The 25,316-nt window shown below is 43.0% G+C and overlaps 1 protein-coding gene across 3 annotated transcripts in view; it reads left to right on the top strand.

The window, feature by feature from the left end:
* The first annotated feature begins 9,621 nt into the window (after window positions 1-9,621).
* pdxka (pyridoxal (pyridoxine, vitamin B6) kinase a) overlaps window positions 9,622-25,316 on the top strand; it is a 35,535-nt gene continuing 19,840 nt past the window's right edge. For all 3 annotated transcript variants that reach the window (XM_042084375.1, XM_042084374.1, XM_042084373.1), the window contains exons 1-3: window positions 9,622-10,162; window positions 10,282-10,336; window positions 16,505-16,609. In XM_042084375.1, coding sequence (XP_041940309.1) covers window positions 10,082-10,162; window positions 10,282-10,336; window positions 16,505-16,609 — 241 coding nt within the window. In that variant the 5' untranslated portion in view covers window positions 9,622-10,081. The remainder of the gene's footprint in view (window positions 10,163-10,281; window positions 10,337-16,504; window positions 16,610-25,316) is intronic.

The following is a 25,316-nucleotide window of genomic DNA, read 5'->3' as shown; positions in this document are numbered from 1 at the left end:
ACCTTGTAACATCCACATAGTTCTGCCAAACTTATGCTAACCGTTCGCTAGCTTGTAAACAAATCCATGTGCTTTATCGTTACCTTTTCCCACAGTTTGAAATAGCATAATGCACAATTTCTCCAGCAGAGGGGGAAATCCTGCCAAGTTTCCCTTTAAAAATGCTAAGCATGCATCTAGGCTATTTGAGTTTCTTAAAGCTGAGCTGTGCTTAAATTGTTCAATACATGATTTCATAACAGGCCAAATATAAAATAAATGTTGAATATAGCCTAGATATCTGTAAATATTAGATGATCAGATGATTTACAGTTCTATGTAATATGTAATGTTTCATACAGTGATGCAGGCCTATACTGCTGTGAATAGGCTAAATACAACTTTGATCATTTTTATAGCCTATTGTATAGTTAACTTTGGCCTTGGTGCCCTAACATTTGGCGTTTGTGCCCCCCACCAAATATGCCCAACTGAAGGCCAAGTGGCCTTGCCCCTAAAAGGGTGAAATTCCAAGCCTGGCTATGTCCTATTCAAATTTGCGCATTAGACCAAATATTTTATCTTGTAATGACAAGGCTATGTCCTGTTCAAATTTGCACATTAGACCAAATATTTTATCTTGTAATGACAAGGCTATGTCCTGTTCAAATTTGCACATTAGACCAAATTTGCGCATTAGACCAAATATTTTATCTTGTAATGACAAGGATAGACCGACGGTAAGCCTATACTTGTTTCATGCTGGCAACAAAACAAAAGCGCCCTCAAACGTTATTATTTTTTCTAAATGCATTTCTTTCAATGCCACCATGGCGACAAAGAGAAAAATGTGGTCTATCTAAGTATTACTAAGCCTATCACCTGACAGCCTAGTAATATGGGTAGGCGTTCAGTGTGTTTGAAATAATTCGATAATATTTCCCATCTTTGCAGAGGAAAAGATCTTTCCCCCGGCTGTCTACAGAAAGCACTTTTCTTACAGTGTAGGCCAGGGCTCTTCAATTGGCGACCCGCGAGGTCATTTGTACTGGCCCTTAAAAAAAATGTTTAATCTCTAGGAAGCGCATGAGCTGTTGTCCACTGTTGCATCTCTCGCTCGCTTTAGTCCTGCAGCCACTGCACCTCAGCCCATTGCACAAGTCAGGCTACATTACAATTCATTACATTTGTACGTAAGTTGAACGTAAGTTCCATCTTAGTTTAGTTTCAACCTAAATTGGCACTACGTTGGAGTTTATGAACTACTAATATTTAACAGGTTGCACCACACAAATAGTTTCTGTCAACAATATTGCAAAAAAAACACGGGCACAATTTCTGCAAAACTTGGTTAAAAGGTGGAGCAGATCCGACTCAAAGGGAATTTCAAAGAATGTCTATATAGTAAGTAGCCTGGCTATTTTTTTCACAATGATGGCAAAAGAAAAACTTGGAGTCTCTCTGTGTCCATTTAGTGAATGATGAATTTGTGTGTAGGCTATTGCCGCTGTCCTTCATTTCTTCATGACTTACAACATAATGCAATAATAGTCTAGTGAAGTCAGAAATGAGCCTGTCTACAGGCCTCTTAAAAATCATGTGGCATGTTACTTTACATGCGCACTCAATTGCGATTCGAAGCAAAAAAGTTGTTGCTAGGTTACCAAACTATCTACCAGCAGCATGTCGTTGCTGTCTATCACCAGAGCCCATCTACGGAGAGCCTCCCCACTCTCTATTAATCCCATACAAACCGAATTTGGCTGCAGTTCACCAGAGTTCACCTAGATGGCGATCGCAGGCGAGTCCAAAATACATGGGGTCCTATGGAGCTACATGGCTAAATTTATTGTTTTCACCTATTTAACAACTTTTATTTTAAAAAGTGGATTTTGAGGGGTACAGCTCCATAGACCTCCATTCATTCTGGACTCGCCCACGAGCGCCCCTAGATGCAGTACCACACCGGAAGAGTTCCGAGAGTGAAAGTTCTCCCCTTATTAGACATTCTCTGCTATCACTGATAGCCTAACGAAGGTAAATTGCATATCTGTAAATGAGGCGACGACAGAACATTTTGTGGTTAAAGTGAATCGTAGACTATATAATAACCAAAGAAAGTGAAGGAGATGATTTGCACCTCCGTTCACCAAATAAAGGCCGTGGTTGTGTTTCTACAATATGTTGGCACAAAACGTAATTTCTGTCAGAAACCAAGTAGGCTAAACGTTTTCAATGTCATCGTGAACTATGACGATGCCCATGCTCAGTAGGCTATGTTTTTCATTTATTCAAGCAGTGACATTTGGTTTAATGCATGGGGTAACGTGATGTGCGTCAGAAAAAAGATGGGCCTGTCCCTCCCAAAACATGTTAAAATAGTGTGATTATGGCCCCAGCTGTGGCGCAACTGGCTGGGTCACCTGCACCGTACGTCGGCGACCCGGGTTCGATTCCCGCCCCGTGTTTGTACTCACTGGAAATCTTGGACCTAGCAGTTACTGCACAAAGCACAAATTCCATTACTGTTATCTGTCATCACAGATTTCATTCCATATTAGCCACCAACAACTGGCTAATGTTGTTATGCAGGTACAAAATACAACATTTGCTGTTATACTTCATTGTATCTACAGCTGTTAATGTGATTAGGCCTACTCATATTTCAAGCCGGTGATTCTCTGTGCATAGTAAGGTATGGTAAGGTGCTCTGTCTGTCCACCATCCCTCACACCCCCTCAATACCAGCGCAACACGCACCTCCATCATCACAGGCTATCGTACCCCCACCATCACTGGATTTTGCACCCCTCCCCCACATGGCGATCACGAACAATGAGGTGACAACGACCTCAGTCAACAGCCATCAGACACACAGATCCCAGATGCACCCCTCCCCCTCCCCTCCCCTTACACCCCTCACCATTACAAAAGATCAAGTGACAGTCCAACTTAAGAAATTGCGCAGCAATAAAGCAGCTGGGCCTGACAGACTGTGCCCAAGGCTACTCAAGGCCTGTGCTGCTGAACTGGGGGAGCCACTGAAGCACATCTTCAATTTGAGCCTACGCCTTGGACAAGTTCCAACACTGTGGAAGACATCATGTCTTCACCCCTGTCCCTAAGAAGCCACACCCTAGTGAGCTTAATGACTACAGACCTGTCGCTCTTACATCACATGTGATGAAGACAATGGAGCGATTGAGTGGAGAAAGTGGGCGTGGACGATGCCATCACTTATCTTCTACACAGGACACATTCCCACCTGGACAAGGGGAAACGTGCTGTGAGAATCATGTTCTTTGATTTCTCAAGTGCTTTTAACACCATCCAGCCCCTCAGATTAGGAGACAAGCTCTTGCAGATGGGTGTGGACGCTCACCTGGTAACCTGGATTACAGATTACCTGACCGAGCGACCACAGTTCATCAGACTGAAGAACTGTCTCTCTGACACTGTTCAAGGCAGTGAGCGAAGTCTCCAGCTGATCAGGCTCTTCTGCTTAACAATAGTGCTGTGGAGTGGGTGACACTCATTGTCCAAGATGTTGATCAGTTTGTTCAGGGTCCTTTTGTCAGATAGTGAAGTGATGCACTCCAGTTCAGCTCCCACTACAGAGCCAGCTTTCCTTACCAGCCTGTCAATTCGCCCCGCATCCTTCTTCCTTGTGCTTCCTCCCCAACATACTACTGCATAGAAGAGGACGCTGGCAACAACAGACTGGTAGAACATCCTGAGGAGCTTACTGCACACATTGAAGGACTGCAGCCTCCTCAGGAAGTACAGCCTGCTCTGCCCTTTCTTGTAGAGTGCATCAGTGTTGTCTGACCAGTCCAGTTTATTGTCCAGGTGGAGACCCAGATACTTGTAGGTGCTAACCACCTCCACATTGACCCCATCAATGTGGACTGGTAGCAGAGTGGGCTTAAACCTGCGGAAATCCACCACCATCTCCTTGGTCTTTGAAGTGTTAAGTTGAAGATGATTGAGTTTGCACCATTGCACAAAGTCCTCCACCAGGCTCCTGTACTCCTCCTCCTGCCCGTTCCTGATACACCCCACAATTGCAGTATCATCAGAAAACTTCTGCATGTGGCATGACTTGGTGTTGTAGCAGAAGTCAGATGTGTACAGGGTGAACAGGACTGGAGAGAGCACAGTTCCCTGTGGCGCTCCGGTGATGCGGATCACAGTCAGAGAGACAGAGAGAGAGCTCTTGGCCAGTTCATGATACTTTTCATGAACTGGCCCCCATTACTAACTAATTGCTAGTGGATTATGAGTTGATGTTTGCTGTATGACAAAAAAATTATGTAGTAGGCCTATAGCTTACAAACTGAAAACAAACTAGATGTACCGCAGAGCGGTACAAAATATGACCGCCGCCCAATCCAGTACATTTTTTCTACAAAAATAAATCACGCTGAAAGGCCTATATGATTCTAACTGTCTCACTAAATTGCATTATCCACACTCAATTCTCACTGGTATCTGCTAGACAACAAGTACCAAAACATGATTAGTTCATAGATTTCACATGTAAAATTCATTTTATACAACCTCACCCCCATCTTGCCTGTTCATAATTCTGAGAAATTCTTGAATTGTGTGCATGTGTGTGTGTACATGTTTATGCTTGTGTGTGTGTGTGTGTGTGTGTGTGTGTGCGTGCTTGTGTGTTTGCCTGCGCATGTGTGTTTGTGCATGTGCATGCATGCGTACATATGTCTACTGTGTGAGTATGTGTCATACGTATGGTTACTGTGAATGTATGTGTGTGCGTGTGTATCTGTTTATGCACATGTGTGCACATGGAATGTGTTAACATGACCCCTGGAGGCAAACATACAAAAAAAATTGGTCATCCTAGGCCCTACGGTTCTCAAGATATTCACAGAAAACTGTGTCTGCCCTACCCTCCTTTCGGGGGGTCCAGTACAGCGGGGGGGGCTACAGATCAAAACAAAAACCGATGGTTCCATGCTATCCATGTGGGGTTACATGCCCACCAAGTTTCGTGTACGCCGGTCTTTCAGTGTCCCGGGAATCCTTGTTGGTGTACGGTCACTAAATGTACACATAAATTATTTTCATTGTAAGGCCCCCCATGAACGAAAGTTCACAAAACTTGGCATGCATTCGGAGGGTGTCATAATGATCCTACACTTTCAATTTTGTGCAGTTTTGACCATGTCAGCCAGAGATATTGTGATGAAAACACCTAATTCTTTGCTTTTTAATTTTTAACTAGGTGGCGCTATACATGAAATGAGTGGTTATGGAATGGGTTGACATGCCCCCTTAAGACTAACATACAAAAAAAAGGTGGACCTCCTAGGCCCTACGGTTCTCGAGATATTCACAGAAAACTGTCTCCGGCCACCTACAGGCCAGTTGGTGTATAGTAACATAAATTAATTTATTGTGTGGCCCCCCATGAACGGAATTCCACGAAACGTTGCGTGCATTCAGAGCGTGTCATAATGATCCAACACTTCCAATTTTGTGCAGTTTTGACTATGTTAGGTCACAGATACCTGTGATTACAACACCTCATTTTTACTTATTTGTGTTTAACTAGGTGGCGCTATACATGAAATGAGTGGTTATGGAATGGGTTGACATGGCCCCTTGAGATCAACATACAAAAAAAAAATGGTCCTCCTAAACCTTACGGTTCTCGAGATATTCACAGAAAACTGTGTCTGCCCTACCCTCCTTTCGGGGGGTGCAGTCCAGCGGAGGGGGCTACAGATCAAAACGAAAAATGATGGTTCCATGCTATCCATATGGGGTTACATGCCCACCAAGTTTGGTCTTTCAGTGTCCCAGGAATCCTTGACGGAAAAAAAAAAATCTGACTAAACCTATATGACCGCCGCTTCGCTGTTGTTGTTGGCGAACAGTGTGACACGAGTTAAGCTTTTATTAAGTTGGCAAAAGTTTGAACTAGCCAACTAGCTCCGCTGGTGGGAAACGCATGGGACTAGCGCTGTCCTATAGAGCATCACAGTCCCGCCCCTCCTCCGAGAGAGCTTCGTTTCCGGAAGTAAATTTCCTATTAATTTCTCCCATTGACGTTTTGGAAAAATCCGTATCTAAAGACTTTTAAAGCATGTCTTAGGATAATAAGCTACGGCGTAACTCATAAGCATACAACATATCATTCCGAGTGAAAAAACGAAGAGAAAGTCCAAAAAAAGTCAAAGGTACAAGACTGTGTACATATTTTCAATTCTGAGCGAAGGAACTACTCATCCCATAAACCACCGTGCCCTTACTGAATAATATAGGCAAACCCGGTGCGATTTTGCCATTAGAACTTCCAACCGACGACAGCACACGAACCTTTTCCTCCAAACAGTGATTTTTATATAGTGAATGTGCAGTTAATAGCAGTTATTTCAGGAGTAATTGTGTAAATAATAGTGTTTTGGTATTGAATGTTATATTTACCATCGTGTATTTTATATCGTGTGTGTGTGAAAGCGGTTAACGTTAACAACATGGTGCAGTGCTTCGTATCTGACTGCCATCCTGATGCATGGACCGGTGCATGGTCTGCTCTTTGACCACCATATTCAGTTTATTAACTTGCTGTGAATTATTACACAAAATGTTCATTAAATGTACAAAGAAGTATTACTAGGTGAATGATTAATGATATGACTCGTACACTACAGTATGAAGGCTACAGTAGCCTAGCTAATGTTAACTAGATCTAGCATTACCAACCTCCCTGCAAAACTCACCACACAACAAGTGTAGGTCTTGTCCCTCATGCTGGCCCTTACAAAACCCACAAGCTGACCCTCGGACACACAGCAGTCAATAATGTGACCCGATTTAAAGTGGTTTTCACCCCCTTTGGACACTCTTGATTTCGTCTTTGAAACAGTGAAATATTCACGGGGGCATGGACGGTTTGCTAACCATTTTAGCAGGTACTGCAGTTTCTAGCCCGTGGTAGCATCCAGCTTGTTATATGCCTTGATATACAGGGCTTTTTATGCCTCGACTAAGTTGTTGTTTCCCATAAACAACAATTCATGTTCATAGAAACAACAAGGTCACTAAAACATAATATATTATGTTTATATACACATATATATACACACACTACACATACAGGGGAGGACGCAGCCCCCCACACAAAAAGGATCACACATGAGGGAAAACTAAAAGGGAAACATGTTACACTAAAGACACTAACTTTACACTTATAACTTAAGAGAATAACGACATAAACCCCCCAAATGTTCGCTCTCGTATCCCAGCATGCCTTTCGCGGGAGAACGCTAACACTTTTTGCGCCGACGCTACAATATGTCATACCTGTGTTGCAGCATGTAGGCTAATGTTAGCAGCATTATAATGACATTCTAAATGTCTGAAAGGCTAATGATTAGCCTATCAGCTACCTGAAAAGTTAAGTGTTTAAACTAGCATTTACAGTGTCCTATTTGATGGTGTATTGGCCCTGACTAGGGGTGGGCGATATATATCATCTGCGATAATATCGTGATTGTTGTTTTAACGATGTGCAAATTTACATTATCGAGTATTTAAATTACTTATGGGGGGAAAACACTCGAAATCACACATTGAAACCCCATACATTCACTAAATCCAGGAGGTGTATGCAAGAGAAGCCCCGTTGCAGCAGAGCAAGTGTCACATGATCCCTAGTGGGTCCACGTTGTCACACGCAGGTCTAATGTTTATTTTGTGTAGCGAGATCAAGACGTAACCTACAAGGGATTTTGTGCAGCTACTTCTGTTCACGTAGCATTGATAAGACAGTCCTTTTTTCTTACATGGTATTATATGGAGAGAAAACATTTGCCTTTGAGTATTTTAGTAGTCAGTTGTAAACAAAGAACTCTTCTCATGTAACCCTTTTGTAAATGGACTAAAGTTCGCTCTAAATATCTACGTGTATCGATTATGCTAACTGTTAGCATCTCTATGGGATTTCTCATATACATTAGCCATAAGCTAACGCATTAGTTTCTATTCTGTAACTTGGAAAGCTAGCCTACATGATTTCTCTTAAACAAAACATCGAAGGGAATAACTGAGATGTACTCTGTTGGTCTGCTTAGTTTTACAGTGAATCCTAAGTAAAGGTTTTTGAAAGGAACTTCAGCTTCAGACTTTCTCTTGAGAAACTGTTAGGCCTAGTTATCTTCTCTAATGTAGCTGGCTAGACCATGTTCCACACACACAAGTGGGGGCAAAATTGGAAATGTGTCATAGAGTGACAATGCATTGGTTGATTTGGTTAAAAAGTCACAGGTTAGGTTATTGGTTATTATTGTATTGATGCTATTCAAAAATAATGAGCTGTAAAGTAACTCAGACTTTTACAATTTTTTTTAAAGGATATCGACTAATTATCATTATCGTCAAAATCACAAAAAATATCAAGATATTATTTTTTGTCCATATCGCCCACCCCTAGCCCTGACTAAGTTTGTGTGATATATAAACCACAATCCTTGTTGATACAAGTACCAATGTTCGTCTAGAAAGTTTTTATTCACATGAAGATTTTTGCCTTATGCAGTAAGGCTCTGCCATCTTTGTCAATCATTTTCGCTAGAGTTTCAGACTATGATCATAACGGCCTTTCCACCAATCAGAGGCATCACTGTGGGATTGTTCAGGATTGTGGGTAATGAAGTACTTATGCAAGACATCGCGAATAAAAGACATTTATCTCAAAACGAGGTGAGTGCCCTGTGAACTTTTGGTGTCTATATGAGCATACACAATTGCTTAGTACAGCCGTAGCTGATTTTGAGTCTACCATGTGCAGTTAAGTTTTTATGGCTTATACCCGAATTGATGGAGAAATTGCATTGAATTCTTACTTCCGGAAACTCCTGTGGGCGGGACTGTGATGCTCTATTGCATGCAGAGGGAAGACAACCGATTATCCCGCCCCTCGGACTGAGTACTGCGAACGGTGAGTGCCCAGACCCTACATTTTAATGTGGGTCTGGCTCGTCAGGCTAGCAAAATTCCAGAATTGAATTGAAACTGGCTCTTAAATTACAATTCAATTCTTGAATTTCACTTGCATTTCAATTGAGGTAGCAAAACAGGAAGCAGATATGCCATTTGAATTGTGCACAACCCTGTTAACAACAACGCTTAGAGCACCTTTAATAGCATACAGATCTTCAATGGAAACCATAGCCAATCAGACAATTGATATTTGCCATCAATTATTTATTGTCTTTAATTCAGACATCAAAATAACAGAACTATTAATTATGAATTTTAGATGGGATCTTTATGTAGCCTATGCTTAGAGGTGGCCTTGTCTTCTACACAACTTCAGGATGGGATGCACAAACTCAGTCACGTATGTCGTCCGTCGTTCAATGACAAAAAACAAAAGTTTTCACCACTCATGAATTCGCAACATCAACATTTCCTCTAAGACCACAATCCCAAACTCGTTCCATCAACATTTCCCCTTATTACCCCAAGCCCAGACGCCGTATAGCCTACATTGTATAAACTTCAGAAGGCTAAGCTCTGCCCGAAGCCTTTATATGTGGTGCGGAAAGCTAGTAGCCTAGCCTAGTGTGTTCCGGGAGGCACTTCTCCGTCTGGACGCGATGTCAGACCAGCCGTGAACTCTTTTACAACGAATCGTCGGAGGACAGCTTTCTCCTTGAGCGCCTTTGTCCTCATTTGTGTCACTCCTGTTAAGGAAACATGATCTGTTTAAACAGCTGTTTTCCCCTAACAGCACTTGAGTGGACTTTAACTTAGAGACATTTCGCCGCCATACAGTTTAATACATGGAGGGTTTGGCGAGCGCACGCTGGTTGCAGATCTGCAGTGTTCACCAGCAGTGATCAAAGTTGGCTGTTTCACAACGCAAGAGTCCGGGAGATCACTCCGGCCACGTGAGATGACGTACATGACCGCTACGGGTGCTCGAGAGAGTTCAGTCAGTTCAGTTCACCTCTCGAGCCAGCCCTGAGCGAGCTTTCAGCTTTGCCATTCCCCTTATTTCCCCGACTGTTAAGCTCGTGTCTGAGACGTCTTCCCGTCGCCGTGTTTTTAGTCCCTTTCTGTCAGAATGGAGTGTCGCGTGCTGTCCGTGCAGAGTCACGTGGTGCGCGGTTACGTGGGGAACAAGTCTGCGTGCTTCCCGTTACAGGTAAGTCTGATCCCGACTCGAGGCCACCGCGAGACGACCGACATGAGTGGAGTTCAACTTGTACGGCAGATTCTGTCTGTTATTCAGATTTCCACGCGCATGTATTTGTGTGTGCGCAGGTGCTCGGCTTTGAAGTGGACTCCATCAACTCCGTCCAGTTCTCCAATCACACAGGTAGGGCGCGCGACCTCCCGTGGTTCTGACGTATTGGATGTCGGGGTTGCGTTGCGTTGCGTTATGTCTGCAGTGTTGAAGCACGTTATGTTGCTTTAATGTGTGTGCGCTGAGTTAAGGCTTATAAAACAGGGTTGTTATGAGTTAATGCTTATAAAACATAGGGTTGTTATGGTTGTTAAGTTTTAGAGGAGTGTGTGTGTGTGTGAGACACATACACAAACACACTCATGCCTCTCTCTCACACACACTCATCCACAACTGTGTGTGTGTGTGTGTGTGTGTTTGTGTGAAGCATTCACTAGGCCTGGTGTGTGAATGAAGAGGGGTCTGAGTTGCGTAATACTCACACACACACACACACACACGGGTGCTGAGTTTTGTAAGAACAGCTTTGTTCTCTTACCCTGTTTACTCCCAGACACCACTGCTAGCACCCCCACCCCACACTAAATTCTCTTTCTCTCTCTCTCTCTCTCTCTCTCTCTCAACCCCCCCCCCCCCCCCCCCCACACACACACACACACTCTAAACTAAATTCTCTCTCTCACCCCCCCCCCCCCCCAACACACACACACACTAAACTAAATTCTCTCCTTCTCTCTCCCTCTCCTTCCCCCCCCATCCCCCTCCCACACACACATACACATTAAACTAAAAGGCCGCCTACACAACGCTGATTTTTTTGAAACCAGTGAATTTTTGTTATCGGTTACGCCTTGTGTGTACACGACACCGCCAGTTTAGGAGACTGTGACCGATAGTTTTTGTAACCGGGTTCCGAAGTGGGCATTTTTTAAACCGCCGGCTAACTTTTGCCGTGTAGACGCGTGTAGAGGGCACAGCCGGCAATTTTATGACGACATAGCCCCACCTCTCAACTCAGCCACCGCACTCGACCTGACACGCTGCTTGTCAGAAAAAAAAAAAAAACATCATATTAAAATGTTTTTTCGTTCCCCTGTCATGATTTATGTGCACAATGCATCAGCCTTTTGTGGCTAAGTTAGAAGCACACCGTTAGCTTAATTTAGTTAAACATTAGCTTACTGCATGTTAATGTTTTCTCCAGTGGTGCTCAGACCTAATGCAATGTGTAAGCATTTGAAATTCCACATAGCACAGGGCTCTACAGTGCGCCCATTTCACTCGCACATGCGAGTAAAAATGATGCTGTGCGAGTGCAAAAAAATATTTAGGCGCACTGGTGAGAATGACTTCTAACCATGTCAATGTTTGTCTACAAAATACACCGCAACATTGAGAAACATTACTGGTGCAAACCATAGAATCACGTCGCAGCATACAAACTACACCTCCCATCAACGTTAGCAGTTTCGCGTTGTGACTCGCTAGTAGTCGCTTCTATCAAATCCAAGAGCGTGCAGGAAAAAGCGAAAAGTTAGACTAGCCAGCCAAGATGCAAAGATTGAAGAAATTAGTTCTTCTATCCACCGAATTTTTGTGGAAGAATAAATGGACTGTTTTAGTAGTAGCCTAGTATTAGGCAGTATGCAGTCAGATAGGTCACCATGGGCATATTTGGATTAGCTATAGATGGATTCACAAATAAATAAATTAGCCTACATTTGGCAGGATACTTGATATACAGGCTAAATGTAAATATGGCAATGTATTATATTATTTTACATTAACAAAATGTAGGAAAATAGAACAGACTGAAAATAAAGTAGGCACTGATCTTTAAAATCCTGTTTCCTGTAGCCTAAATGTTGTCAATCATTCTTAATATTCACAATTGATGCACTGGCATGTTTAACTGTTAGCTGCAGTATAATGTTAGATTATGTGTAAGTTAAGTACAGAACTGACTGTGCGCCCAAATTTTTGTCTGTGCTCCTAAATTTTTTAACTTGGGCGCACAAGTGCTCTTGAAAAAAAATGTTAGTGTAGAGCCCTGTAGCAGTCACTTATTTCATGTGTCTGCTTAACAAACTGTTTCAACAATGTTTTCTTCTACGCAAATTAAATGTGAAGCCTCTGCACGGCCCGGCGCCATCTACTGGTCTGGAATATGCAGCACATTTTTTAGCCTTTAACGACCCCTTTGAAAAAGTTCTTGCGTCCTCACGAAGAGGTGAAAACAGGCGAAAATGCTGTAGTGCATACTGTATGCCAGGCAAGTTGATGTCGCTGTGGCGATTCAGATGTTTCACGATTCACTATTTTATAGAATTCTCTATTTCAGTCTGTGCATTCTCCGAAGCAGTCGCGTGAGTAAAGCACTCCTGAGCACAATTCAGTTTTCGACTGTAAAACTAATAAAGTTCATGTTTACGGTTTGTAAAGGGTGCAGTCCAGTCCTTTGGTGAACGCAGACAAATAATATAATTTGCTTCCTTTGGTCCGCGATTCCCATTGTTGTCACCTTAAGTACATAGGCTAGGCTACTAAACGCTAGTACATGGGCTAGGCTACTAAACGCTAGTACACAGGCTAGGCTACTAAATGCTAGTACATAGGCTAGGCTACTAAACGCTAGTAGGCAAGTACATAGGCTAGGCTTCTAAACGCTAGTACATAGGCTAGGCTACTAAACGCTAGTAGGCAAGTACATGGGCTAGGCTACTAAACGCTAGTACATAGGCTAGGCTACTAAACGCTAGTAGACAAGTACATAAGCTAGGCTACTAAACGCTAGTACATAGGCTAGGCTACTAAACGCTAGTACATAGGCTAGGCTACTAAATGCTAGTAGGCAAGTAAATAGGCTAGGCTACTAAACACTAGTTCATAGGCTAGGCTACTAAACGCTAGTAGGCATACCCAAGTTCTAAGCTATACCATTGCCACATTTGTAATATTGCTATAATGCCATTTAGCCTGCCTTCGTTACTAACAGTCGATACTTTTTGCCTGCATCAAATCGCGCATTCACACTTAGTGCGCATAAAGGCTACTGTAGGCTTAAAAGGGACACCAGGCAAGCCTGATGCTTTTTCTCTACGAAACTCCCCCTCGCTCGGTCTGAAGCTCTTTTCCTTTTCTTTGCATCTTCCGTCAAGGGTTTTCGCTGCTTCTTCGCCGGCTCTGCCATTATACACACATTTGCAACAATCGCTAGCGTTTCGTTAGCCTGCCTCTGTGCTGTAAACTGATCCAGCTTCGGTCGGCGGGTATGATACACTGAACTTGCAAGCGGGATATTCTTCCTACAGGCAGTAGGAGCGGGCGAGAGAGTCCTCATTCGCCCTGTAATGAGTCATTTAACCATATACCGACTTACGAAAATGAGTAATTAATACGAAAACGTTGCCTAGTGTCCCTTTAACATGATTTGTAAGTGATTTGTAGGGTCATATCTGACTTCACTAGACTATGAATGCATTTATTTATGTTGTAAGACGTGAAGGAAATGAATGACACCGGCACTACGCAAAAATTCACTTAAACCTAAACCGCACTTCCCTAATAACATCTGACTCGCGTCAATCACTGACAGTAGAATCCATCGAGAAAACACATAGTTCACCAAGTCATGATAAGCTATTGGCGCTGCGCAGCACCCGTCTGCGATGTGTACTGTGTAATCGTGGTAATGTCATGTATGAAAAAACTAGTATTGTACTAGGCAATGCTATAATAACTGTCAAGTCGAGTTCGGCAGCTGGGTTTAAGTGTCAAAATGTTAGGCCCCTATGTCGTCACTAAAACACCGTTTTGGGGGGGGGGGGGGGGGGGTCACACGGCACGAGGAAAACGGGGTTTCCCCCCTCCTCCCTCCCCTCCTCCTTCGTTATCGTCCAGCTCCTCCTCCTCGTCCTCCTCTTCCTCCTCCTCCTCCCTCCCCTCCTCCTTCGTTATCGTCCAGCTCCTCCTCCTCCCTCCCCTCCTCCTTCGTTATCGTCCAGCTCCTCCTCCTCCTCTTTCGTTATCGTCCAGCTCGTCGGGCCCTCCTCTTACTTCTTCGTCTTCATTAACATTCCCGGTAGAATTTTCAATCTTTCTGGCCTTTGTGTGTCCAGTTACATAGTCTCGTGTGACGTATATGTGTTTTTTCCTCTTTATGAGGCATTTTTTGACTGATGCGACTTAGTCCGGAAAATACTGTAACTGTACATTCATAGCTTGCTAGACTGACTTGTACTTTCCATGCACACTAAACTAAACCACACTGAAGGGAAGTTGCTGAGTTTACAGCTAGTCACGTCAGACTCTGTGTGTATGACCTTGTGGTCGTAATGAAAACATTAATAAACTTTCTCCAAGTTGCTAGAATTGCACTTATATCCTAGCAATACATGTAAAGTAATATAATACAGGTGATATGTTGGAAGTTTTCAACTTAAACAACATTTTACAGTTACAAAATTAAAACAAAGAATGCTTTATGCGGTCAACCTACCCGATGCAAAGCATACCGCTTCTGATCGGGTACGGCAACAACACAAGGACAAAACGTAGCAGAGCTGCAGTACACCATTTCTCCAAAGGGGGCTCCAAAACACCAATCTCACACACACACACACACACACCCTCCTCCAAAAATCACACTGATCCAGGCTCGGACTGGTAATCTGTACAACCGGTGGGCCGGTCCACATGTGGGCCGGTGACCTCCGGGATTTAAAAAAAAATGTTTTTTTAAAGTTATTTAGCCTATTTGCGGCCCGTTATGTAGACCTAGGCTTAGCCTATAAATGCAGTTGCATTCATTTGGATTGGGGGGTGACAGGTCAATCATTTTGGCCTCTTCATGACAGGTTCAGTGTGTGTTACGATCGTGCCCCCCTGCCCCACCCCTCAAGTGGATTTGTCCAAGCAGCCGCTTGGTTTGTGGGGAAATATAGCTTACGAGTCCATGCATGGTAGCCTAGGCTATATAAGTGCCCTCCGCTGGCTGGTGTTCACATCATCACAGTTTAACCGTAAACAGCAATCAGAGGTGTCTAGTTTTATTCCATAAATATATTGTTTTTATAGACGTTAGTTGCACGTGCTACGAAGAGCTTCCATTTACTGCACCATGTAGGCTACTGTAGTGCGGTTTGTCTGTCAACATAAAAAAAACTCCGGGTAGCCTACAATTTTCGCACAACTTGGTGGAAAAGTGTAGCACAGGTTAAAGAAAACCTATTCATGTTTGGACTCAAAAGGAACTTCAAAGTATTTCCCATATAGTAGCCTTTTAGCTCACAACGACAGTGAAAGTGAAACTTGGAAAGTGGAAGTCTCTCCACCGAGTGTTACATTAGATGCACAATCAATCGCGAGTCGATGCACGTAAAAAGTATCAACTGGTACAGTAGGTTAGTAACGAAGGTAGCCTAATTTGCAAAATGTGATGACGGCACACAAACTTGGGCAAAAACGTTTAGTATACACTTGTGGTGATAGCCTACAGTTAATGTGAATCGCTGACTATAACCAAAGTAAAGGAGAAGATTTTCACCAAATAGGCCTTAAGGCTGTGGTTGTGTTTCTACAACATGTTGGCACAAATCGTAATTTCTGTCAACTATGACGATCTCCATGCATGTTCAGTAGCCTATATTTCATTTAGTCAAGCAGTGACATGTGGTTTAATGCATGGGGTAACATGATGTGAGACAGACAGAAGATGAGCCTGTCTTCCTATATCTGAATCCTGTCCCTCTCAAATCACTTTAAAATGGTGTGATTAGCAACCAGAAATAAAAATAAAAAAATCCCGGAGAGACCCCCCCCGGACCCCCGTGTTATTGTGATTATAATAACCTATAGGCTATAGGTCCAAATCTAAATGTTTGGGTTCAGTTTATTGTGATTATAATAACCTATAGGCTATAGGTCCAAATCTAAATGTTTGGGTTCAGTTTATGAAGTGTTGCTACATCATGATACTGTGTGTTTGTTATTTATGGGGGGGGGGGGGGGGATCAGGGGGGATTTTGGTATCGGTGGGCTTGTGTGTGTGGGGGGGGGGGGGGGGTCGTCGTCGGTCCAGTAGTGGGCCGGTCCAGGAGAAAATTGCCAGGGCCGAATTTTGTTCCCAGTCCGACCCTGCACTGATCACACACACACACACACACACACACACACCCTCGTCCTCCCAAAAACACACTGATACCTCACACACACAGACACACAAAAATCACACTGTTGATCTCCACTTGTGCACGTTTGTTTGATCATTGTGTGTGTGTGTGTGTTTGTGTTGTTCTCCAGGTTATGGGCATTGGAAGGGGCAAGTCCTGAATGCGGATGAACTGCAGGTGCTTTATGAAGGACTGAGACTAAACCAGCTCATGCAGTATGACTATATACTCACAGGTATACACACACACCTACACGCACACACACACACTGCTACAGCGACGCTCGGGGAGCAGTGAGGGGTTAGGTGCCTTGCTCAAGGGCACTTCTTGCCACAGAGGCTTATTGCCACGTCTGTAAAAAGACAATAAATGTCCCCTGAATGGGAGTGAATGCCGTCAGGTCACATATGGAGCCAGCAAACAAGAATGTGCGGACGTAGTCAGAGGTGGAAGAGTCGACTGCCTGCCTCAGTGGCTCAGTGTTGCTTTGTTTAGGCTATAAGATACTCCCTTTATGTAGTATGTGATGAGATCAAAGTCCCAATAGACTCGCTTAAAATTAGTTGAATATAACAACCTGTGTAGGTTTTTATAGGCTTTATTGTAATTTGCTATCAATATAGTATAATATAATATATTTTAAGTCAATTTATCAATTAGTTTCCACAAAATTCCCCAGAAGTCATCATTTAAGGGGTTATTTTTCAAAATTTCCGTCACGGGGAGCATGCAGGCCCAAAAGTATTTTATAATAATAATAATAATAAGCTTTATTTGTATAGCACCTTTCATACACAGAATGCAGTTCAAAGTGCTTTACATTTGAAACATGTAACACAATAATAGTCAGTCAGTCAGTCATTATGATCCACTCAGCAACATATCAAAAATATAGAAAATGACATGTCATAAGACCGGCAGCCTTAACCCTCTTACCCCCCACAAGCACGCCATATGGCAACTGTGGCAAGGAAAAACTCCCATATTCCAGGAAGAAACCTTGAGCAGAACCTGACTTAATAGGGGGAGCACATCTGTTTCTGGCTGGCTGCGCCCTCCAATGGCAGCAGATGTAGAATAATCTGAAAAAGTAGTCTACAGGATAAGATGAGTTAACTAAAAGCTTTCCTGTACAGGTATGTTTTCAGATCTTTTTTAAAAATATTTGCTGAACTCGCCTGCTTGATGTACAGAGGCAGGGTGTTCCATAGTTTGGGGGCATAATGGATAAAAGCAGCTTCTCCACTTTGCTTGTGGAGCACTTTGGGTACGATTAAAAGATTAGAATTGGATGATCTAAGTTTCCTTTGTGGTTGATAATATATTAAAAGCTCAGAGATATATGAAGGTGCTATGCCATTCAGAGCTTTGTAAGTAATTAACATAACCTTAAAATCAATTTTATAGGAAATAGGGAGCCAGTGCAGTTCAGCCAACACAGGGGTGATGTGTTCTCTCTTCTTAGTCTTAGTTAAAAGTCTAGCCGCAGAGTTCTGTATGAGTGCCAATTTCTTTAGATGTTTTTTGGGAAGACCAGTGAAAAGTGCATTGCAGTAGTCTAACCTGCTAGTGATAAAGGCGTAAATTAGTTTTTCTGCATCTTGTTGAGTTAAAAAGGGCCGCACTTTGGCAAGTGGAAATAGGCTGTCTGAGTAACTTTACTGATATGGGGCTTAAAACTTAACTCTGCATCTAAGATGACACCGAGGCTTGTTACTTTTGGTTTGACCTGGTGCGCCAATTTCCCCAGATTACTAAGAACAATATCTCGCTTTAGTTTTGGTCCAACCAAAAGTACCTCTGTTTTGTGATCATTTAGTTTCAAAATTTTTTTGCTCATCCACTGATTAATGGAGGTTAGGCATGCAGTGAGGGAGCAAAGGCCATCTGGGTTAGTTGGCTCCACAGAAATATACAATTGGGTATCATCTGCGTAGCTGTGGAAGTTTACATTATGCTGACTTATGACGTTTCCCAGTGGAAGCATATATAGGGAAAATAGCAGGGGACCAAGGCAGCTCCCCTGGGCCACACCAAAAGGCAAGTCATGTTTTTCAGATACATGATCTCCTAGACTGATATAAAAATCTCTGCCAGTAATGTAGGTTTGAAACGAGTTTAGAGCATTATCAGAGAGACCCACCCACTTCGCAAGGCGGTGAATTAGGATGCTATGATCAATGGTGTCAAATGCCACACTCAAATCCAGAAGAATAAGGATTGAGACTTTGTTTGAGTCAGTAGCCAGTCTGAGATCATTGACTATTTTTACTAGAGCCATTTCTGTGCTGTGATTTGATCTAAAACCTGATTGGAATTTTTCAAGGATACTGTTTTCGTTGAGGAAGGTATTTAACTGATTACAAACAACTTTTTCAAGTACTTTGCTCAGGAATGGTAGATTTGATATAGGCCTGTAGTTGCTCAGATTGGTATGGTCAAGATTTGACTTTTTAAGTAAAGGTTTCACAACAGCGGTTTTAAAAGCAGTTGGAAATATACCTGTTTCTAATGAGGTATTTATTACCTTGAGAATAAAGGGAGCTAAGCTATCATATACTTTTTTGAGGAATCTAGTAGGGATTGGATCTAACACACATGTTGAGGAGCCGTTTTGAGTTATAATTTTACCAAGCTCAGATTGAGTAATAGTGCTAAAGGACCTTAATTTTGGGGGGCTGTTTTTGGGTGTACTATCAAACATATTACTTGTGGATGCCTACAGGATGCCTGACTGAGTGTATCAACAGGTGTTTGATGCAATAGCCTATCAATGGTAGAGAACAACACCCTAGAGTTTCCACTGTTTTCAGCAATTACCTTAGGGCCTGTCCACACGGAGACGCTTTTTAGGTTAAACGCAGAGGTTTTGCGTCGTCTTGGCCGAGCGTCCAAACGAATCCTTTAAACGCACTGCCCGAAACCGCACTTTTCTGAAACCTGGTCCCAGAGTGGAGAAATCTGAAACCGTAGCCTTTTGAGTTCGTTTAGACAGCCAAACCGCACATCCTGCTTGCGTATCGATGATGTCATCGCCACACCTCAGCTGCCCTGGACTTGCACTTATAGGATTGCCTAACAATACTAGTTTTCATACATGACATTACCTACGATTACACTCCGTTAAGATAAATATCACAACTGATGCTGCGCAGCGCCGATAGCTTATGACTTGGTGGACTGAACACTGTTTTTCCCGGTGTTTTTTTAATGCATTCTAGCTACTGTCAGTGACGCGAGAGAACTTAAGTTATTAGGAAAGTGCGGTGTAAGTTTAGGCTACATTAATTTGTGCGTAGTGCCAGTGTCATTCATTTATTTTACATGTCTTACAACATATATACATGCATTCACAGTCGAGTGAAATCAGATATAAGCATACAAAGACGCTTAGAACTCACGTTAAGCCGATGGTAGTACACTGAATGCGAATGCACGATTTGATGCAGGCAAAAGTATTGACTGTTACTAACGAAGGTTTTATAGCAATATTATAAATGTGGCGACAGAATAGCCTAGAACTTGGGTAAGCCTTGCGTTTAGTAGCCTAATTGCGGTGATAGCCAAAACTAATGTGAATCACGGACTATCCTACAACCAAAGAAAGTAAAGGTGATTAGTAGGCCTACCTGCGTTAGCCAAATAAAGGACGGGACTGCACCCTTCACAAACCGTAAAACAAAGTTTATTAGTTTTACAGTTGACTACAGTTGACAGTTCACCATCAGTCCACACAAACAATTCTGGTTTCCTTGCACTAGCCATTTCGCCGTAGCCTATTCTGTCTGTTTTTAAAGCGCAAGTTTTGCAAGTTTTGGTGAATTTCTGACACAGTGCCACCTATAGGCCTAGGGTATGAAGTAACGTGTTGGGTCGTGTTGAGATGGATCCGTTTGGACGCAAATATTCTTGATACGGTTCCAGGGAAAACTGTGGAAAAAAAGATTGGTTTGGTACGTGTGGACTAGGCCTTAGAGAAGTGGTTCCTTCTCTCATTCCGAATAGCTCTATTATAATTTGCTATTTTTTCTTTTAGAATGGCATGGTGAACCTGTAACTTAGTTTTTCTCCATGTTCTCTCAGCTTTTCTACATGATCTTTTTAGATCATGGATATTTTCGTTCATCCAAGGTGTCAGTTTGCTACAGGGCCTTTTTTTAGTCTTTAAGGGTGCCACTCTGTCAAGCAGAGCGCCTAATTCACGATTGAGAGCCTCTACCATTTGATCAATGGGATGATGTAAAATATATAAATTTATGGAGTCTATAAGAGCTATGAACTGCTGTTCTGCTCTAATGTCCAAGAGTCGCGATTTGATTGCAATTTCGGGATGAATTTTTGGAGTATGTAGTACTACATTAAAAGATACACAATAATGATCAGACATATTTATATCATTTACTGATAAGTCTGTGACTTCTATCCCTCTAGAAATGACTAGATCGAGGGTGTTGCCAAGGTTGTGGGTGGGTCCTGTAACATGCTGCTTTAGCTCTAAACTGTCCAACACATTAAGGAACTTACTGGCTTTAGCATCAGTTGTCTTATTGACATGAATATTAAAGTCGCCATTTACAATTATCCGATCATAGCTAGTGATGATGAGCGACATAAGTTCAGAAAACTGGTCGAGAAAGCCAGTCCATAGTTTAGGAGGGCGGTATAAGGTTAATAGAAGTACAGCTGGGTCAGCCTTCAGAGTGAGGGCAATATACTCAAAGGAAGCGAATTCACCAAAGTTGACTCTAGTGCAACTATATTTGTTTGAGAGAATGGAGGCAATTCCACCACCTCGTTTGCCTTGTCTAATTGAGTGGAAGAAATTATAATTTGGGGGACAAGTTTCAACAAGAACAGCTTCGCTGTCTGAAGTCAGCCAGGTTTCAACAAGAAACAGAAAATCCAATTTTTTTTCACAGATAAAATCATTGATTGCAAAGGTTTTGGTAGTAAGTGCACCTATATTTTTTTTCTGGATTTTATCACATGGGGCCCACATTCTCCAGCAGCATCCAATCAATAATTACTATTTTTGTAAAATGTGACCACCTATTTTTGAATGTGATACCTTGACTGGCAAAGTATATGAGACAGCAAGGGTGTGTGTGTGTGTGTGTGTGTGTGTACTGCGTATGGTCGTGGGCCTATTTGGAAGAAAGTCCAGTAAACATTTTCTGATTTTCATTTGTCATTTTGTCTTGATTGAGATAGAATGATGGTGAAAGAGTGTAGTGTTGGAGAAGTGGTGTGTGCTCTTCCTACACATAACAATGAAATAACTTTTTATCTTGGGTTAGGATTAGATAACAAATAATTGTGAATAGGCCAGTGTTTTTATTGAAGCAAAAAAAGGAACAAAGTATCCAGTAACTGTAATAATAGATACTTGATTTGAATTGTAAGCATTGCTACACTTTCTTACTCAGAAAGTTAAGTAACAAAATTACACTAATCCGTTACTTTATAATTAGTTACCCCCAACACTGAATTTCGAAAGGTTGCCGCTAGTTGCAGCTCGAAGTCGTGTTGGTATTTAAGGTTCATTTAAGGTATCTGGTGGTTAAATGCTCCTTTAAGGTATCCAGCGGTGAAATGCTCCTTTAAGGTATCCAGCGGTGAAATGCTCCTTTAAGGTATCCAGAAATCCGATGGGAAACTGTAATGTTCTCGGGTGCAAAAGACCAGTTGAGAATTGTCCGCATAGCAGTGATAGTCAAATCCATGGGACAAATAGTCTCACCCAAGGAACTGGTCTAAATAGAAGTAAGGGCCCTAATACTGATCCCTGAGGCACACCTGTGGTGAGGTCATGAGACTTTGATACCTGTCCCTGCCAAATCACACTGAAAGAACACACTTTAAGGTAAGATTCAAACCAGTCAAGAGCTTTTCCAGAAAGTCCTAGTTCAGATACTGTAAACCATGACATTCTCCTTTTTACACTATCAAAGGCTATAGATACTGTATGTCTAGTAGAATTAATACTGATAACTGAGTAGAGGACTTAGCTACTCTCAGTGCTTCAGAAGAGCAGATGTCTGAGTTTATAATGGGGGCTGGAGAAAGAGGTGGGTTGATGACGGAGTTTATTGTGTTAAACAGGATTTTGGGTCTATTGGAATGCCGGTTAATGATATCTGAAAAATGTCTGGCTCTGGCAATTTTGGCAGCGGTCTGAAAAGATGATAACGCAGCTTTAAAAATTTGGAAGGAGATGGTGAGGCGGTCTTTCTTCCACTTCCTTTCAGCTCTGCGACAGACCTGCCTGAGTGAGTGAGTATGGTCATCATACCTCACCTTGGGTTTAAAATTGGGCTGTTTGAATTTGAGAGGGGCTACTGAGTCCAAAATCTCTGAGCAGGAAGAGTTAAATAAGACAATTAAATCGTCAGGGCTACATGAAGCATCAGCAGCTGCCACCATAGCTGAGGCTACATCTTTACTTAAAAAAGAGTCAGTAAATTGGGCCGTAGCCTGTGGGTTTAAGCGACGAACGAATTTTCCGGGGGTTTTGACTATCTGAACATTTCCAATGTTAATGTTAAAAAAGATAGGCTTGTGGTCCGAAAAAATAGCACTGTCCACTGTGATGTTTTCAACAGAAAAACCATAGGATAGGACGAGATCTAGAGTATGACCCAGTATATGGGTAGCTTGATCAATGTGCTGGGTGAAGCCAAACGAATCCAACACGTAACAAAACTCCTTGACCATGGGTTTATCAGGACAGCAGACGTGGATATTAAAATCACCAAGTAATAATAGGCGATCATACACTGACACAAAGTCAGATAAAAAAGATGAAAATTCTGTAATAAAGTCTTTATCAGGCTTTGGAGGTCTGTAAATCAATATGCACAGCAGTGGATTCTGATTTGATTCCACAGTAACACATTGCAGTTCAAAAGTAGAAAAGGTTCTCGTGGATAGCGGCTGAATTTTTAAAACGCTTTTATAAACGAGAGCTACTCCACCTCCGCGTCCAGAGCGCCTGGGAGTGCTAATGAAAGAGCAGTTTGTAGGGCACAGTTCACCAAAGGCAGCGGCCTCACCGACTCCGGCAGAAATCCAGGTCTCAGTCAAAAATAATAGATCCAATTCGTTTTGGGAGAAAAAGTCATTTAGTATGAACGTCTTAACACTGATCTGCTGTTGACAAGCGCCACTTTCGCTTCAGTGTGTGTCGCGAGCTGCACACAACAAGAGAATTCCAACTGTCGGATGTTATCCGGGTTAACTCCACCACTGCAGATGCGAGGTCTCGATCGGATGGGAATGACAGGTTCCGAGGGAAGCCGTGGGACAATGGGTATATGGCAGGAGTAGTTCAGGTCCCAGGATCGCCGAGTCAGGGAAAGATCAACCCGACCTGTGTGGGGTAGGCGGCGACCGCGCAAACCTGACCATGGCTGTGAGACAGCGAGACGGGCCCAGGCCTTGATCTTCACTCGGAGACCTCCGCGTTTACCCCGCCGCTTCCGACGTTTCTGGCGGCGAGCAGAGCAGCAAGGGAGCCGGGGAACGCACTCCACTGGCAGGTGAGAGAACGTAGGATGGTGTTTGAAACTGGCAGCCGGATTTCCACTCGTATTGCTCGAAACAGTTCTTAATGTGCAACAGAGACTGGCGATCATAAGTAAGAAAAGCCACTGAGGGTTCGCACAGCAGCAGAAGAATTAGCAGTGAGAGACACAACAAACGAACAGGTAGGAGCTCTCGGAGCAGACGGCAAGCCGACAAACACACTGGCGCCATCTCGGAACTACGTAGCAGTGTACAAACAAAGGGCATGTTGTTGGACATCTTCGCTGAAGCAGTAGAATAACCGCTCCTTCAACAAGAGGAGAGAGTCATGCCAACACAGGGCAAACTCCTCCGTATAGGTTTATCAAATTGAGCACTTATTTTCAGTGAAAAATATTCATCTATTCATCAATAAAGTCATCTGCTGACAGTGAAGTAGCTGATGGTGGTGGTGGAGGATTGAGACCCTTAACTGAAGAGATCCCTGCTGAAAAAAACAGCTAGAAACCAGCATATGCTGGTAGCTGGTTTTAGCTGGTCTTTGCTGGTGTAGCTGGTAGACCAGCCTGCCATGTGGGTTACAGCTGGTCAAGGGAGCGTGCTGGTGGTTTCCCAAGGGAGCGTGCTGGTGGTTTCCCAAGGGAGCGTGCTGGTCAAGGGAGCGTGCTGGTGGTTTCCCAAGGGAGCGTGTTGGTGGTTTCCCAAGGGAGCGTGCTGGTCAAGGGAGCGTGCTGGTGGTTTCTCAAGGGAGTGTGCTGGTCAAGGGAGCGTGCTGGTGGTTTCCCAAGGGAGCGTGCTGGTGGTTTCCCAAGGGAGCGTGCTGGTGGTTTCCCAAGGGAGCGTGCTGGTCAAGGGAGCGTGCTGGTGGTTTCCCAAGGGAGCGTGCTGGTGGTTTCCCAAGGGAGCGTGCTGGTGGTTTCCCAAGGGAGCGTGCTGGTGGTTTCCCAAGGGAGCGTGCTGGTCAAGGGAGCGTGCTGGTCAAGGGAGCGTCAGCAGCACCGCCCCGGGCCACTGGAGTTCTAATGGTTAATGTGTTTGAAAAAATAACTCATTAATTTTGATTAATTAATTTGAGAAAAAATAACTGATTAAAAAAAAAATATCGCAGATGAATTGATTCCGTATGACCTTTGACCCCGAGCCGTTCTAGTCAGTAACCATTAGACTGTAAAATGAAGGGGAGAGAAGAAAATGTGCTGCCTAGATCATTGATTGGAACATTTACTTTTAAAAAACAGCCTGATGGTGTGATAAAAATAAAGTGTTGATTAAAATAAAGTCCTCTGCAATATCTGCTGCAAGGAATTTGCATATCACCGGACTGCGTCAACTCTGAAGTCGCACATCAATGCAAAGAAATTGTGTTTACATTGAGGGGAGTGTTAATTTATTTTCATTGTGTCTCCTAGGTTATATCT

Source organism: Alosa sapidissima, chromosome 2 (assembly GCF_018492685.1).
Source record: "Alosa sapidissima isolate fAloSap1 chromosome 2, fAloSap1.pri, whole genome shotgun sequence".
NCBI classification, from domain to species: Eukaryota; Metazoa; Chordata; class Actinopteri; order Clupeiformes; family Clupeidae; genus Alosa; species Alosa sapidissima.
Note: the sequence above shows the minus strand (reverse complement) of the source record. Positions and strands in the feature narration are given on the sequence as shown.